At 41.3% G+C, this 13,708-nt stretch overlaps 1 protein-coding gene across 1 annotated transcript in view; it reads right to left on the bottom strand.

Annotated features, from left to right (window-relative positions):
* The window catches only part of ndst3 (N-deacetylase/N-sulfotransferase (heparan glucosaminyl) 3), a 62,799-nt gene that overhangs the window by 30,552 nt on the left and 18,539 nt on the right, over positions 1 to 13,708 (bottom strand). Inside the window, exons 3-5 of the mRNA XM_061772258.1 lie at positions 13,441 to 13,528; positions 10,063 to 10,217; positions 6,237 to 6,422 (exon numbers count right to left, since the gene is read on the bottom strand). Coding sequence (XP_061628242.1) covers positions 6,237 to 6,422; positions 10,063 to 10,217; positions 13,441 to 13,528 — 429 coding nt within the window. The remainder of the gene's footprint in view (positions 1 to 6,236; positions 6,423 to 10,062; positions 10,218 to 13,440; positions 13,529 to 13,708) is intronic.

The raw sequence follows: 13,708 nt of genomic DNA, 5'->3' as shown, positions 1-13,708 counted from the left end.
GGAGTACAAGAAGCTCGCTCCCAGGTTTGTTGGGCCCTTCCCCATCACAAAGATCATCAACCCTGTCACCGTGAAGCTGAGGCTCCCAAGGTCGATCCGGGTCCACCCTGCTTTTCACGTCAGCCTACTCAAGCCAGCCCGGGAGTCCCCTCTGGTCCTGCCTTCCAGCCCCCCTCCTCCCCCCCGGTTTATGGATGGGGGCCCTATCTTCTCTGTGAAGCGGCTGTTGTCGTCTCGTCGGAGGGGTAGGGGGTTTCAATATCTGGTGGACTGGGAGGGCTATGGGCCTGAGGAACGTTCATGGGTCTGCGTTTATCATGGATGATTCGCTCATTCGGGACTTCCACGTTGCGCATCCAGGGGCCCCAGGGCCGTCTGGCGCCGGCCGTTAAGGGGGGTGGAGGGGTACTGTCATGTGTGTGTGTTCCGGGTTTTGTCTTCCCCCCTGTTTCACACACACCTGCTCCTGTGAGCATCTTCACCACCTGTGCCTCGTTCACCCTAATTATCTATTGTATTTAACCTGGGAAGTCTGGGCGTCCCTGCTAAAGCTACTGCCCCCGCGACCCGACCTCGGATAAGCGGTATAAAATGGATGGATGGATGGATGGATGGATGAACATGATTTGCAAATCATTTTATTCTGTTTTTATTTATGTTTAACACAACATCCCAACGGCACGGTGGGCGACTGGTTAGCACGTCTGCCTCAGAGTTCTGAGGACCAGGGTTTGAATCCCGGCCCTGCCTGTGTAGAGTTTGCATGTTCAATGTCCCAACTTCATTGGAATTGGGGTTGTAGAAGTTAAAGGTTGAATGTGTCGATATTGGTTTATCAGTAAAATGCTGCAGTCTCCCTCTCTCTCTCGCTCTCCCTCTCCCTCTCTCCCCCTGAGACACGCATGCAACCACGCACACACACACACACACACACACACACACACACACACAGATCAGAGAGGTTGTTGGTGTGTTGGGTTAGAGCGAGAGGGAGAGAGAGAGATGGAAGGCCACCAGCGCATCAGACACTCAGCACTATTTCACCAAACCAATTATCCACAGAGCTATAGCTCAAACTGATAGAGTACATTTTAAAAAGACAGCACACAAACACACATGCATGCACACAAACACACACATGCACTCGCAGACAATCCCATATCTCTCATATCTCAGCCTGATTTGTTCTGATACCGTGGGTCCAGTGGGCGTCTCTCAATCTGGTCGCAGACACACGAAGAGCAATTTTACAACCTTAAGATGACTTCCTGTCCTCCTCTGAGCCATCAAAGATAAAGTGAGAGGCACAGGAGGAAGAGACGAATGGAGAGAAATTGCAAAAACAGGATCAAGTAGAGGCTATGGGGGCTTTAGGTTTAGTATTAGTCTGATTGGACCAATGCTAAATGAGCATGATTCCACGTTATATCACGTTATAACCATGACTCTGCAGTATCGCTGAAGTGCTGGGCAATAGAAGAAAAGTCATCTTGCCCTAAGGTGCGGTCACTTCACACATTCAAACTTTGTGGAAATGAAGCCCTGAATCTGTCATGCCTTCTCTCGTTTGTTACCAAACTGTCCTCTTCAGGATCACTACAGGGGCCTACAGTGCGTCCTGTTTCCGCACGAAAATCATCATCCGTCATCCATCTTTCAACCCTGCAACAAAAGTTGCAGTTTCATGCATGATGTCACGAGAAGGAAGTGATTGTAAAGCAACACTGACAGCGCGAGACTGTTGCTTGATTCAGACCAGCACCACTTCTCGGTACATCAGTGGAAAAATTGTGTTTTGTTTTTTTCTGACATTTTGACTTGTGTTTATGACAGACTTTAAAATGCACCTGCCGTCATCCATCCATTTTCAACACTGCTTATCCTGGTTAGGGTCGCAGGGCGCTGGAGCCTATCCCAGCTGACTTCGGGCGAAAGGCGGACTACACCCTGAACTGGTCGCCAGTCAGTCACAGGGCACATATAGACACGGACAACCATTCGCACCCACATTCACACCGTCACTGAGTGGGAACTGAACCCACGCTGCCTGCACCAAAGTCAGGCGAGTGTACCACTACACCATCAGTGACACCTGCCGTCATGTCGTTTCAGGATAAGCAGCAATAACTCTTTATTGGATCCACGGGGCATTCCCCCTCCGTATGGCACTGTTTTTCTCCTCTGCAATACATATTTTATGTTTAATATGGAGCCATGATTTAATAATTCTTCATTGTAATTATTTTATTAATATGTATTTTATATTTAATATACTAATTTATGATTTAGGGCAGCACGGTGGAATAGTAGTTATCATGTCTGCTTCACAGTCAAGAAATTTCAATCTCAGCTCAGGTTCTCCTGTGCGGAATTTGCATGGTCCCCGCGTGCTTGTGCGTGTTTTCTCCGGACACTGCAGCTTCCTCCCACATTCCCCCCCAAAAAAGCATGTTAGGTTCATTGAAAACTCTAAATTGCCCATGGGTGTGAATGAAAGTGTGAGTGGTTGTTTGTCTAGATGTGCCCTGCGATCAGCTGGTGAGCAGTCCAGAATGTACTCAGTCTCGCACTGAAAGTCAGCTGGGATAGGTTCCAGATCTCTCGTGACTCCACTGTAAAAAACGATTTCGGAGAGAGGTAAATATAATCTATGAAAATCATCTAAAATGTACTTGATTACTCAGATAGTAGAATAATCAGAATCAGAATCATCTTTATTTGCCAAGTATGTCAAAAACACACAAGGAATTTGTCTCCGGTAGTTGGAGCCGCTCTCGTACGAAAACAGACAGTCAATTGACAGAAAATGCTTTTGATAAAACATAAAAACACAGTACAGAGAGTCTCTGAGCAATGAAAGGTTTCCGGTAATGCCGATATTTTTATTATTTCTTATTTTTTGGACAATTGTGCAAATGATGCAGTCTTCTAGCAATTTAGAGCAGTTAGAATTTACTACTGGAGCAATAATCTGGTACAGTGACCATTGTGCAAATGGTGCAGAGACTTCAAGAAATTTAAGCAGTTTAAAGTGACTAGTAGTGCGATAATCTGGAACAGTGACAATTGTGCAAATGGTGCAGATACCTCTCAAGCACCTGAGTGGCCCGTATTGGTCAAGAACAGATATGCAAATAGTGCAGAGTGGCAAGACAACTACAGTGAGTAAACAAATAATGTATAATTGGCCCGACAGAGATGTGACAACAATCTCAAGACAAAATTGGCAGCATGTTACAATGGAATTGTAAAGTTAAGAAGTTAATGGCAAGAGGGAAGAAGCAGTTGGAATGTCTGGTAGTTCTAGTTTGCATTGTTCGATAGCGCCTACCTGAGGGAAGGAGCTGGAAGAGGTCCAATGCGATTTTGCATGTTCTTGTCTTGGTTGTGACAGAGTGCAAGTCCTCAAGGGGTGATAGTGTGGTACAGATGATTTTTTTCAGCAGTTTTGATTGTCTGTTGCAGTCGGAGTTTGTCCTTTTTTGTGGCAGCACCAAACCAGACTGTGATAGATGAACACAGGACTGATCTGATGACTGCTGTGTAGAACTACCTCAACAGCTAATGTGGCAGGCCGTGCTTCCTCAGGAGCCGCAGGAAGTACATCCTCTGCTGGGCCTTTTTGAGGATGCAGTTCATGTTGGTCTCCCACTTCAGGTCCTGAGAGACTGTATTTCACAGGAACTACCTCTCACGTGCTTGTAAAGTATCTGCGGCATTTGCACAATGATCACTGTAGTAGATTATTGCTCTATTAGCCATTTCAAACTGCTTTCTTGAGGACCCTGCATCATTTGCACAATATCCGAAAAATAAAATTTGTATCGGCATTACCACATTACCAGTAACCTTTCATTGCTGAGTGACTCTCCATGCTGTGTTTTTATGTTTTGATGTCTCAAAAGTCCCGCGACCCTAGTGAGGATAAGCGGTAAAGGAAATGGAAAGTATTTTCTGTCAAATGGCTGTCTGTTGTCATACTAGAGTGGCTCCAACTACCGCAGACCAATTCCTTGTGTGTTTTTGGCAAATAAAGATGATTCTGATTCTGATAGCCATTGATTTAAGGTACTGTTTACTCAAAATATATTATTTAAATTTACCCGATTAAAGTGGCTGCAAATTGTTACACTATATTCATTGGGTAAACTATATAGTTTGCTTTTCACAAAAATAATAATAATAAAGACAAGTACTATGGAAATTGGGTGGATATTTTTACCACAACCGTACACTGTTTTGATTTCAACTTGAAAGCGTGAAATTAAATTTAAGGACCACTCTTGACTGCAAATGTAAAATAATTACGGTATTTGAGATTAATGTTCTTTTGTTTTCTTGACATGTTTATGTTTTTGAAACAAATTTTAAATATAAAATAACTAATGTGAGTAAGTTGTTTCATCACATTTTTAACTCACTTTGTTGAGTCCAGTGTTGAATATATTATTGTTTAATTGATGGAGACAGTGATGCTTCGGAGTGTTGCACAAATTGAAAAGTAACAGCACACAATAGTAATGTGTCCAAGTGTCAGCTATGTATTGTAATGAATTTAGTGCTGTTGTTTTTTATGTCACAACAAGAAGTCAGGAAATAAAAGCAGACTTTAAAAATTTACATTTGTCAGGTCAAAGCGTTCTTTCAAGCACTGGTAATTGTGGTGTCAAACGTGATTGTGATTTTATTTTTTTTTTCTCTCGTGGTTAAGGGAGCAATTGTCTTGACAAATAGCCTGGCTGACATGTGAATGGAGGAGGAGGAACTGCAATGTCAACAGATGGAATGAATGACAAATGTTAATTTGCGCATTCTGATCAAGTAACGGGTTATGTGTGAAGGGTTCCTTATTGTGTTAAACAGCAAACAAGGCCCAAAAGCAGAAGCGACTGGTGATGTTTTTTTTTATTTTTTTTTGGAAGGGAGTATTAAAACAAAACAAAACAAAAATCTAAAACCAACATAACCATAAGTACAACACCCGCCACTGGCCACTAATAATTCTTGAAGATAAATTCTGCCTTGACTACCTTTTGGTCACATTCCTCGACACACACTCAGAGCAGCATTTAGGTCTCTGTAACATTAACAATTTTGTACTGGATGGAAAAGAAATATGCACTTTTAACAAGGGCCTGACCAATTTATGGATCGGAGGATTTCATAGGCCAATTTGAGTCCTTTTCACACTCACATTTAACTACAGTGTATGTAGTGTACAGTATATACTGCGGTGTATATTATATACCTACTGACAATTTTAAGTCTTAATTAACCCGAACATGCATGATTTTGGAATGTGGGATAAAGTACGAAGTACCTTGCGAAAACTTATGCGAGCACATGAACGTGCATCTCGACACAGGAATGCCTGAGCCAAAATTTAAACCCTCAACCTGAGAACTGTGAAGCCGCTGTGCTGCCCCTCTACAGATCTCTTTTAGACTAATTTATGTTCTTTAAGTAGCCCAAAAATTGGGGGGTGAATTCATGGCCATCAACATGACACATTTACAGAGTAAACAAAAATAATAATGATCATCATTTATTTCTTAGTTATTTTGCCGGATGTGCTTGCATTTATTACGCAGATACTTTAGTAGCGCCATTGCCGCTTGTTGGTAAAGCACCATTGTCCTGTTCATGTAGAAATGCACATACTGTACAGACTAGGATGACTTGCCTCTTAAACCACACCGGTTAAATATTGAATTAAAGCACAGAGACGGGATGCTGGTGTTCGACAAGGTCAAACAATTCATATACATACGTGCACACAAACACATTACGGTAACATCCAACACACACAAAGACAGATTTTCAGTTTAAGGACACAAGAAACAATTGCCGCATGAGCAGGCAGCATGAAAATAAATCATTTCATACGCTTGCAAAGATACCCAAACAGTGTTTTGACCAAGCGATTGTCTCTTTCCAGTGAATCGCCCACTCATTTCTCAGTTTTGAGAATTCAAAATGGACATTTTTCATTAGAGTCAGATGCATTATGTACATAAGGAAGTTGCAAAATGTGCTTTTGAATGGGCCTGAAAATATGGACAGCCTCCCTCTTACTCTTTTTGGACAGGCTAGATATATAGAAGAAGTCCAAATGGTAGAAGGAAATACACTTTCAGCTTGACAATGCTAATAAGCTCAGACATTGGGACGTTATAAAGGAACTCAGTGTTCAAAGAGGACATTCATCTGTGGAAGCTGCATGAGTGTGCTCTCACCATGATGTTACTGTGGATGAAACCTTTGCGGTAACGGGCAGGCTTGAGGTGTGGATATTCCTCCGTGCTGGTCACCTGGATGTTCCACACGCGCCTCCAAGCCTCGTAAAGCTGCAGATGGACCGGGTAGACCCCCGAGTGGTGGGGGGCCACGGCGTAACCCATGTTCACTGGAATGTCATGTTGCTGCACACACAATTCATTTGTGAATGAGTGAACAGGCGAGCATAAACACATAGAGGAGTGTTCCCTCTTTTTGACCTTGTAGATAGGGGGAGTGAAGGGTGGGGTGGGGTGTCACATAGTTTGGGATGTGTTTGTTCCACTACCGCAGTGGTTATCATACTTGGCTCCAGGGGATCCGAGAACCATAACTTGTTGGTTCACAAAATAATTTGCCTAAAACTATTCTATTTTAGGCGGCACAGTGGCCAACTGGTTAGAGCGTCAGCCTCACGGTTCTGAGGACCCGGGTTCAATCCCCGGCCCCGCCTGTGTGGAGTTTGCATGTTCTCCCCGTGCCTGCGTGGGTTTTCTCCGGGCACTCCGGTTTCCTCCCACATCCCAAAAACATGCATGAATTGGAGACTCTAAATTGCCCGTAGGTATGACTGTGAGTGCGAATGGTTGTTTGTTCCTATGTGCCCTGCAATTGGCTGGCAACCAGTTCAGGGTGTACCCCGCCTCCTGCCCGATGACAGCTGGGATAGGCTCCAGCACGCCCGCGACCCTAGTGAGGAGAAGCGGCTCAGAAAATGGATGGATGGATGGATATTCTATTTAAAAAAAAAAACTTTTAAGGTGCATGCCTACATATGGGTTCTGGCGCGCCAATAAAACAAATATACTAAACCAATTTCAGTTCTGTACCTTAGCTCTGATATGATTGTGATGTATCATGTAAGTCTGACATCATTGCATGCGCATAGCATTTCTAACCCTCTTACGGTCTTTTCTCATGTAGACTTTTAGAGGTGAGGCAAGGCGAGTTATACAATATATTCGTGGCTTGGAAGCACATACCTTCGGTGAAAAGTTTCTGAACAGTCGATAAATTAAAGCTTTAGCAATGGGAAAATGGGCACCATGCTTTAGACAAAGTTCCGTGCAATTGACTCCGTGATTGGCTTTCACAGGGCTCCTTGTGAAAATGATTCTGCTCATGTTGTCTGTTTCTTAGTGGGAATTAAACTCGGTCGTGGCTTTTGTTGAATATATAAATAAATAAATAAATAAATAAATACTCCCTAGAGTGGTTAGAAAGGTCACTTCGCAGCCATGTTGTGAGTGTAAGCAACGGGCATGAGCTCACGACGATGAATAAACAGTAAATTAAATTCAATATAATTTGGTTAAGTTTAGTGGCGGTTGGTGGAGTTTTCAATGGGGCCACGATATAAATATATATATATACACACATACACACACATACACACACACACACACACTCGTAATCGGTAACTTTAACATTATTGGCTGACGGGTGCTGGAATTTGATGCCATTTGATTGTAGATGACTCCACTGCACGTCACAATATAACAAGAGTTAACAGCAAACGTCTCGGCGCCCTAAAACCAGAATTGACATCATGAAATAAGACAACAGCGATAAACAAATAAATTTTACTCATCATTAACTACGTAGTATTTGTCCAAGTCATCTAAAAATAGATATACATAGAATTTGTAACATTTTCTGTCTTTCATTTTATTCACTTTTTTCATTTTTAATTTGACTCAGGAGCGGTGGGACAGCGCCTTTGCGCCCTCTGTTGACCAGCCACCACTGGTTAAGTTGCTTTCTGTTAAGCATCATGAATATTAAAGTGGAAGATTAAAAAAAATAATAAAAATTTCAAAACGTTTGAGAACCCTGACTACCTGACTTGACAAGGGGAAATTAAAAATAGATGTGTTCATGAGGGCACTTGTGAGGGTGGATGTTTTCTGAGTGTGCCTTGCAGACAAATGGTGTTGTCCTTCGCCGCGCCACACATCCACTTACACCGTCAAAGCAAAGCATCGGCGCTCACAGGATGAGCGAGCGGAATGTGTCTGTGCAATAAAGGTTAGGGATTGGACTTTACGATCACGTTCACCTTCAATAAGAGGAACCTACATCCACCCTCGCTGTATCATAGCTTATGTGTGACATCCCTGTATGGCCATACAAATGATCTTCACACACATACACACACAGACGCGGCGTGGAGGCAAAGAGAGCACAGAAATAACAGCCGCCTACCTTGAGGAATTCAGATTAAATGGTCGGAGATAAAAATGGCTCCTGGGTTGCCATTAAGGTGAATGCCCCATTAGCAATGGATGAATTAAGATTTGTTTGGATTTAGGAGATTAGTAAAGTGTCGGTCAGGCGAGGCTCACAACACCGATTTCATTTGCATCTGTTGTCATTTTTTTCAACAAAGGGCAAGGCTGTTTGAATTATCTCAGAAAGGCTCTGGAGATGAGGCAAGGCTCCGGGGAACTAAGGGAATAATGCTGATTGCGTTTTGCGGTTGACTGATTATATTTGGGAGGGGGGGGTCCTTGTGTTTGGAGGAAGTTTGTGGGACTATGTATATAGGCTGCGGTGATTTTGCGTTAGAGGTAAGTGCCCACCTGATGTTACTTTTGTTTTCCCTTCCTAAACCACTACACAGTTTGTATTCAATGCTGAATAGTTATTCACTACCGATGTGTATAACTAAACATGTCTCATAATCTTAATCCATAATCCTAATTTTGCTTGCTGAGTCTCTGTAACGCGATTTGGGCACAGTGCTGGTGTAGACCAGGGTTTGTCAAACTCTTTTTTGTCTCAGGCCGCATTGTAGTTTTGATTTTTTCTCTCAGAGGGCCGTTAGAACAGTGAAACCATATAAATGTTTAATCATCACCAAAACATATTATTACCATTACAAAACAAATTGAGGGATAACTAGTTTTGAATTCAGAAGACAAGGAAAGTAGTTTGTTCAAGTATTGTTTAAGTTAGTGTTGAAGAAGGGTTTGGTAACAGAAAAATGCAATATTTCAACATTATTGTTTATTATTTTGACAATTTGGAATTTGGGTACAGATTTTAGCAAAAATCGCGGAAGTTGACGAGCGTGATTTGCTTTCGCGGGCCACATAAAATGATGTGGCGGGCCGCATTTGGCCCCCGGGCCTTGAGTTTGACACCCATGGTGTAGATGAAGCGCTATATAAGTGCACACCATATTGATGCTGATAATAATTATTCATAAATAATTAGTTATAATATTTGAGTTAATGGCATAAATATCCTAGCAGCTAGGATACAGATTTAGTGTACAGCATTTTTTAAATAAGCTATCGGAAGGAAATGTAATAGCTGTGTTTATTGTAGTCTACTTTGGGGGTCGTTAATAGACCTGCCTTTTGTTATCCTATACTGTGAGCTCAAACTTAAAACAACATAATTTACAACCACAGTAAAACAACTTCAGGATAGAACATGGTGTTTGTGTGTGCAGGGCGGAGGTGGTGGGTGTAGGGCGTTGTGTGTGTGTGTGTTGGGCCTTCAGGAGGCTTATGTATGGGGGCCCAGAATTTGGTGCCACGCCTCTGGACGTGTGTAATGTGTGCATTGTGTGTATGTTCATGTGTGTGTCAAAGTGGATCATATTGTTCTGCCTTCGGGCGCTTTGTGGCAAAGAAAAGGCAATTATTTTACACTGAGGTGGTTCAGAAAGCAAATATGATTTCAAGGACACATGAAAGGGAAGAAAGACAAGGGAATATAGACAGCGCCAAGCAGTGTGTGCGTATGCGTGTGCGTGACTGTGTAAATCAATCTCACCAACGCAAACTCCTTGTTGAGCACCATCTGCTCCAGCAGCGAGGACTCGTTGTGGAAGAGGTGAGGCTGCATGTGGCTCCACATGTGGGGGAACCACCAGAACTCATGCACGTACTTCAGCAGTAAATCGTCTCCCTCATCCTCCTCCACGGTACCTATGTGCACACGCACGCACACACAAAAGGACAAAAGGACGCAGTGTGACAGATGTAGTGACACACAATGTCACGCTGCTGAAGGTTAGAGTTCGTCAACAAGCAGCAGGCTTCTCTTAGGCATGTGTTGTGGTGTGATGTGGTGTCATCCCTAATAATACATGCTATAATATATTATATCATATTTGTTCGCAAATTAAATCCTTACAAAATCCAAATTCTAGTTTTATTTTTTTTAAACATGAGCCTGTTGCAGCAGATTTGAATATGAAAACGTCCTTGGGGCCACAACAGCACAAGCACACACACATTCGCATACCACGGTTCTGGGACTCCAAATTACTGAGATAGCATCAAGCAAAAATTGGGATTTCATATCTCTTCTCCCAATTAAATATACCATGATGAGGAGATTTAGCTCATGACTACTGATAAGGAGTATATATGTATTCATTCATTAATTTTCCATACCGCTTCTCCTCACTAGGGTCGCGGGCGTGCTTGAGCCTATCCCAGCTATCTTTGGGCAAGAGGCGGGGTACACCCTGAACTGGTTGCCAGCCAGTTGCGGGGCATATATAAAGAAACAATAATTCACACTCACTTTCACACCTCCGGGCAATTATTTGTTTTTTTTGGGGGGATGTGGGAGGAAACCGGTGTACCTGGAGAAAACCCACACAGGCACGGGGAGAATATGCAGACTCCACATAGGAGAGGCCGGGTTTGAACCTGAACTGTGAGGCAGAAGTGCTAACCAGTCCGCACATCAGTCGGGGGAAAAAAATAAATTATATATATATATATATTTCTGAATTCTATGAATCAAGCTTTGTGCTATCCATTCATACTGATTATATTCATACTGGGTATTAGGACAACACTGAATAGTAAAAATACATAGATAATAAAATATTGTGAGATTGCAGCAATAGAACTGCAATTTATACTTGACAAAATATATTAACAATGAAAATAAAACATTACTTTGGAAATGTGTTGTTTTACAGCTAAAAGTTACTCGGTTTAAAATGTCATAGAAGCGCAACTATTTCAATTACTTTCTCAAAGTAATGTAACTAATAACATTTGATTACATTTTGAATACTTTGACTTTTAATTTTGAATGAATGCATCAACAGGACCCTTGGATGTTTCCTTTAAAAAAGTGGATTGAAACCATACATTATTTTCCAATTAATTACATATTTGTTCTTAACACAAATAATTCTTCTTAACACAAATAATTCTTCTTAACACAAAACATGTTTGTTACATTTTATATATATACATATATATATATACCGGTACGTATACATACTATACTGTATGTATGTGTAAAATGTAATTATTACTATAACCTTTTCAAAATCTCAGACAAAATAATGGATCATAACACAAGGTGACACTTCAAGGTCATATTTGGAAAATATGTCATGTTTGAGAATACAGTAGAAAGGCACATGACCAGAGAGAGCCAATCACAAGCGACAGCTTTAGAAGGAGGAAGTGCTATGAAAACAAATCTGAGCTTTTGCGGCTATTTTTCAAATGTAACGATAAAAAAAAATGTATCATCGAAATTTCTAAAAGCAACTGTAATTTAACCACACTTATCTCAGTAATTTAATGGATTACAGTTACATATATTTTGACATTAAATTATGCAATCTGAATACGGAATTAGTTGCTCACCAACACTGCCGATATCAGTACAAGTATTCGCTCTTGAGTACGCACTAATACCGAGTACCGATATGACTTTAGATACATAAAATTTCAAATTAACACATTGACAGATCCTTGTCAACAAATACCTTTCTTTCTTTCCGACGCTCACGATGATTCGCTGATGTGTCAAATCGCCGCAGCACAGCGTCAACTAGTGGCGAAGAGGACTTACTAGAGTTAAGATTTGATTGCCTTTAATATCAGTGGCTGGTATCGACAGTCTTCACGAGTACCCGATTCCTTGAAATTAGGCCGATAACGGCCCGATACCGATTCCTGGTATCGGTACTTGCCCATCTCTAGTTTGTTTCAAAATAAAACACAATGGTTTTTTTTAACACATTTAAATCATATTGGCTGATTATTTATACGGCAGATAGAGAATGGACTGATTTTAGAGTATTGTGTTTACATTTGTATGGGGCTTTCACATCTACTCGCTAATATCCATTAGTTTTCTATAGTACTTTTTCAATAGTACTTGTCCACATTAGAGTCACGGGGGAGCTGGAGTCTATCGCTTGTTAACTTTGAGCGAGAGGTGGTGTTCACCCTGGACTGGTCGCCTTTCAATTGCGGTGTACATTTTGAAATACAACCATTCACCATTCACACTCACATGCACCTCTTGAAATTTTGTGGAAAGTCTTCAACCTGCATGTTTTTGCAATGTGGGAGGAAGTTGTAGTACAAAGAAATAACCCACGCAAGACCAGCAAGAACTCAGAACTGTGATGCACATATGCTAAACACTATACCAATTTGCTGCCTCACTAAATAATAGTACTTTATCTTTATAACTTTACCACTACTCCTATTTCTTCATTTTCAGCTTGGCCCTAATACAATGTGCCATCAAAAAAAATGTATTCTGTGCAACAGGGGCGTTTGAAATACTCCCTCTGTGTTTTTTTTTATTTTTTATATTGTTATATTTATTGCAAATGCTGCCTTGACAACACAAGGTTTGTGAGGGATCAGACAGCGAGAGGAGTACAGAACTTCTCAACAACAGAACCATAGCAGAATAGCATGGTACTGTATGTGACCACTATAACGTTCCATAGGAGTCACGTTCCTATCTGTGAAGGATACATACACCCTGTGAGGAAGGGACGCAACAACTAACCGTTACGACCGGACAGGACAGCGATAGTGAGCCACCGGCGGCGTGTGGCGGAAGAAACTATGCGATGCCTAAACACCTGTAGGAACTTTAGAATGTGCCTGTGAGGCCCTTTGAGATGCTTTTGTGATTAAAGCCTATATAAATAAAATTAAGTTAACATGACTTGACTGAAGCCACTCTAAAATAGGCCTAAGAACACCACTGCCAAGTCATTATTACTTGCCATAATTTTCTTGTTTTTTTTTATTTTATCTTATCTTTTTTTTTTTTTAAATGTATTCTCATAAGTAGCGTGAGAAACAGTTATGTTCACCATAGCACTTTTTATTTTTTTTTAGTGTTTCTTCATTGACTATTACTTACCTGTGTGATAGAACTTGCCAGAAAAGCCCAGGTTGAAGGTAAAGTTGGAGATGTGAGCACGCAACTGTCTTTGAGTATCCAGAAGCGCCTATAGATCAGATTAGACTGTTAGATTCGTTACGGTGGACAGATGCAGTGAAAAAAATAAATAAATGAATAAAATAAATACATGTACATATAAAAGTGTTCCGATTTCTCATGTCCTTAAACACACCTCAGTGTCATGTGTTAATGCTCAAATTGGGATTTTCTTCAATTTTTTAAATGA

This window comes from Phyllopteryx taeniolatus, chromosome 4, assembly GCF_024500385.1.
Source record: "Phyllopteryx taeniolatus isolate TA_2022b chromosome 4, UOR_Ptae_1.2, whole genome shotgun sequence".
NCBI lineage: Eukaryota > Metazoa > Chordata > Actinopteri > Syngnathiformes > Syngnathidae > Phyllopteryx > Phyllopteryx taeniolatus.
This window is presented reverse-complemented; position numbering and strand designations above follow the sequence as displayed.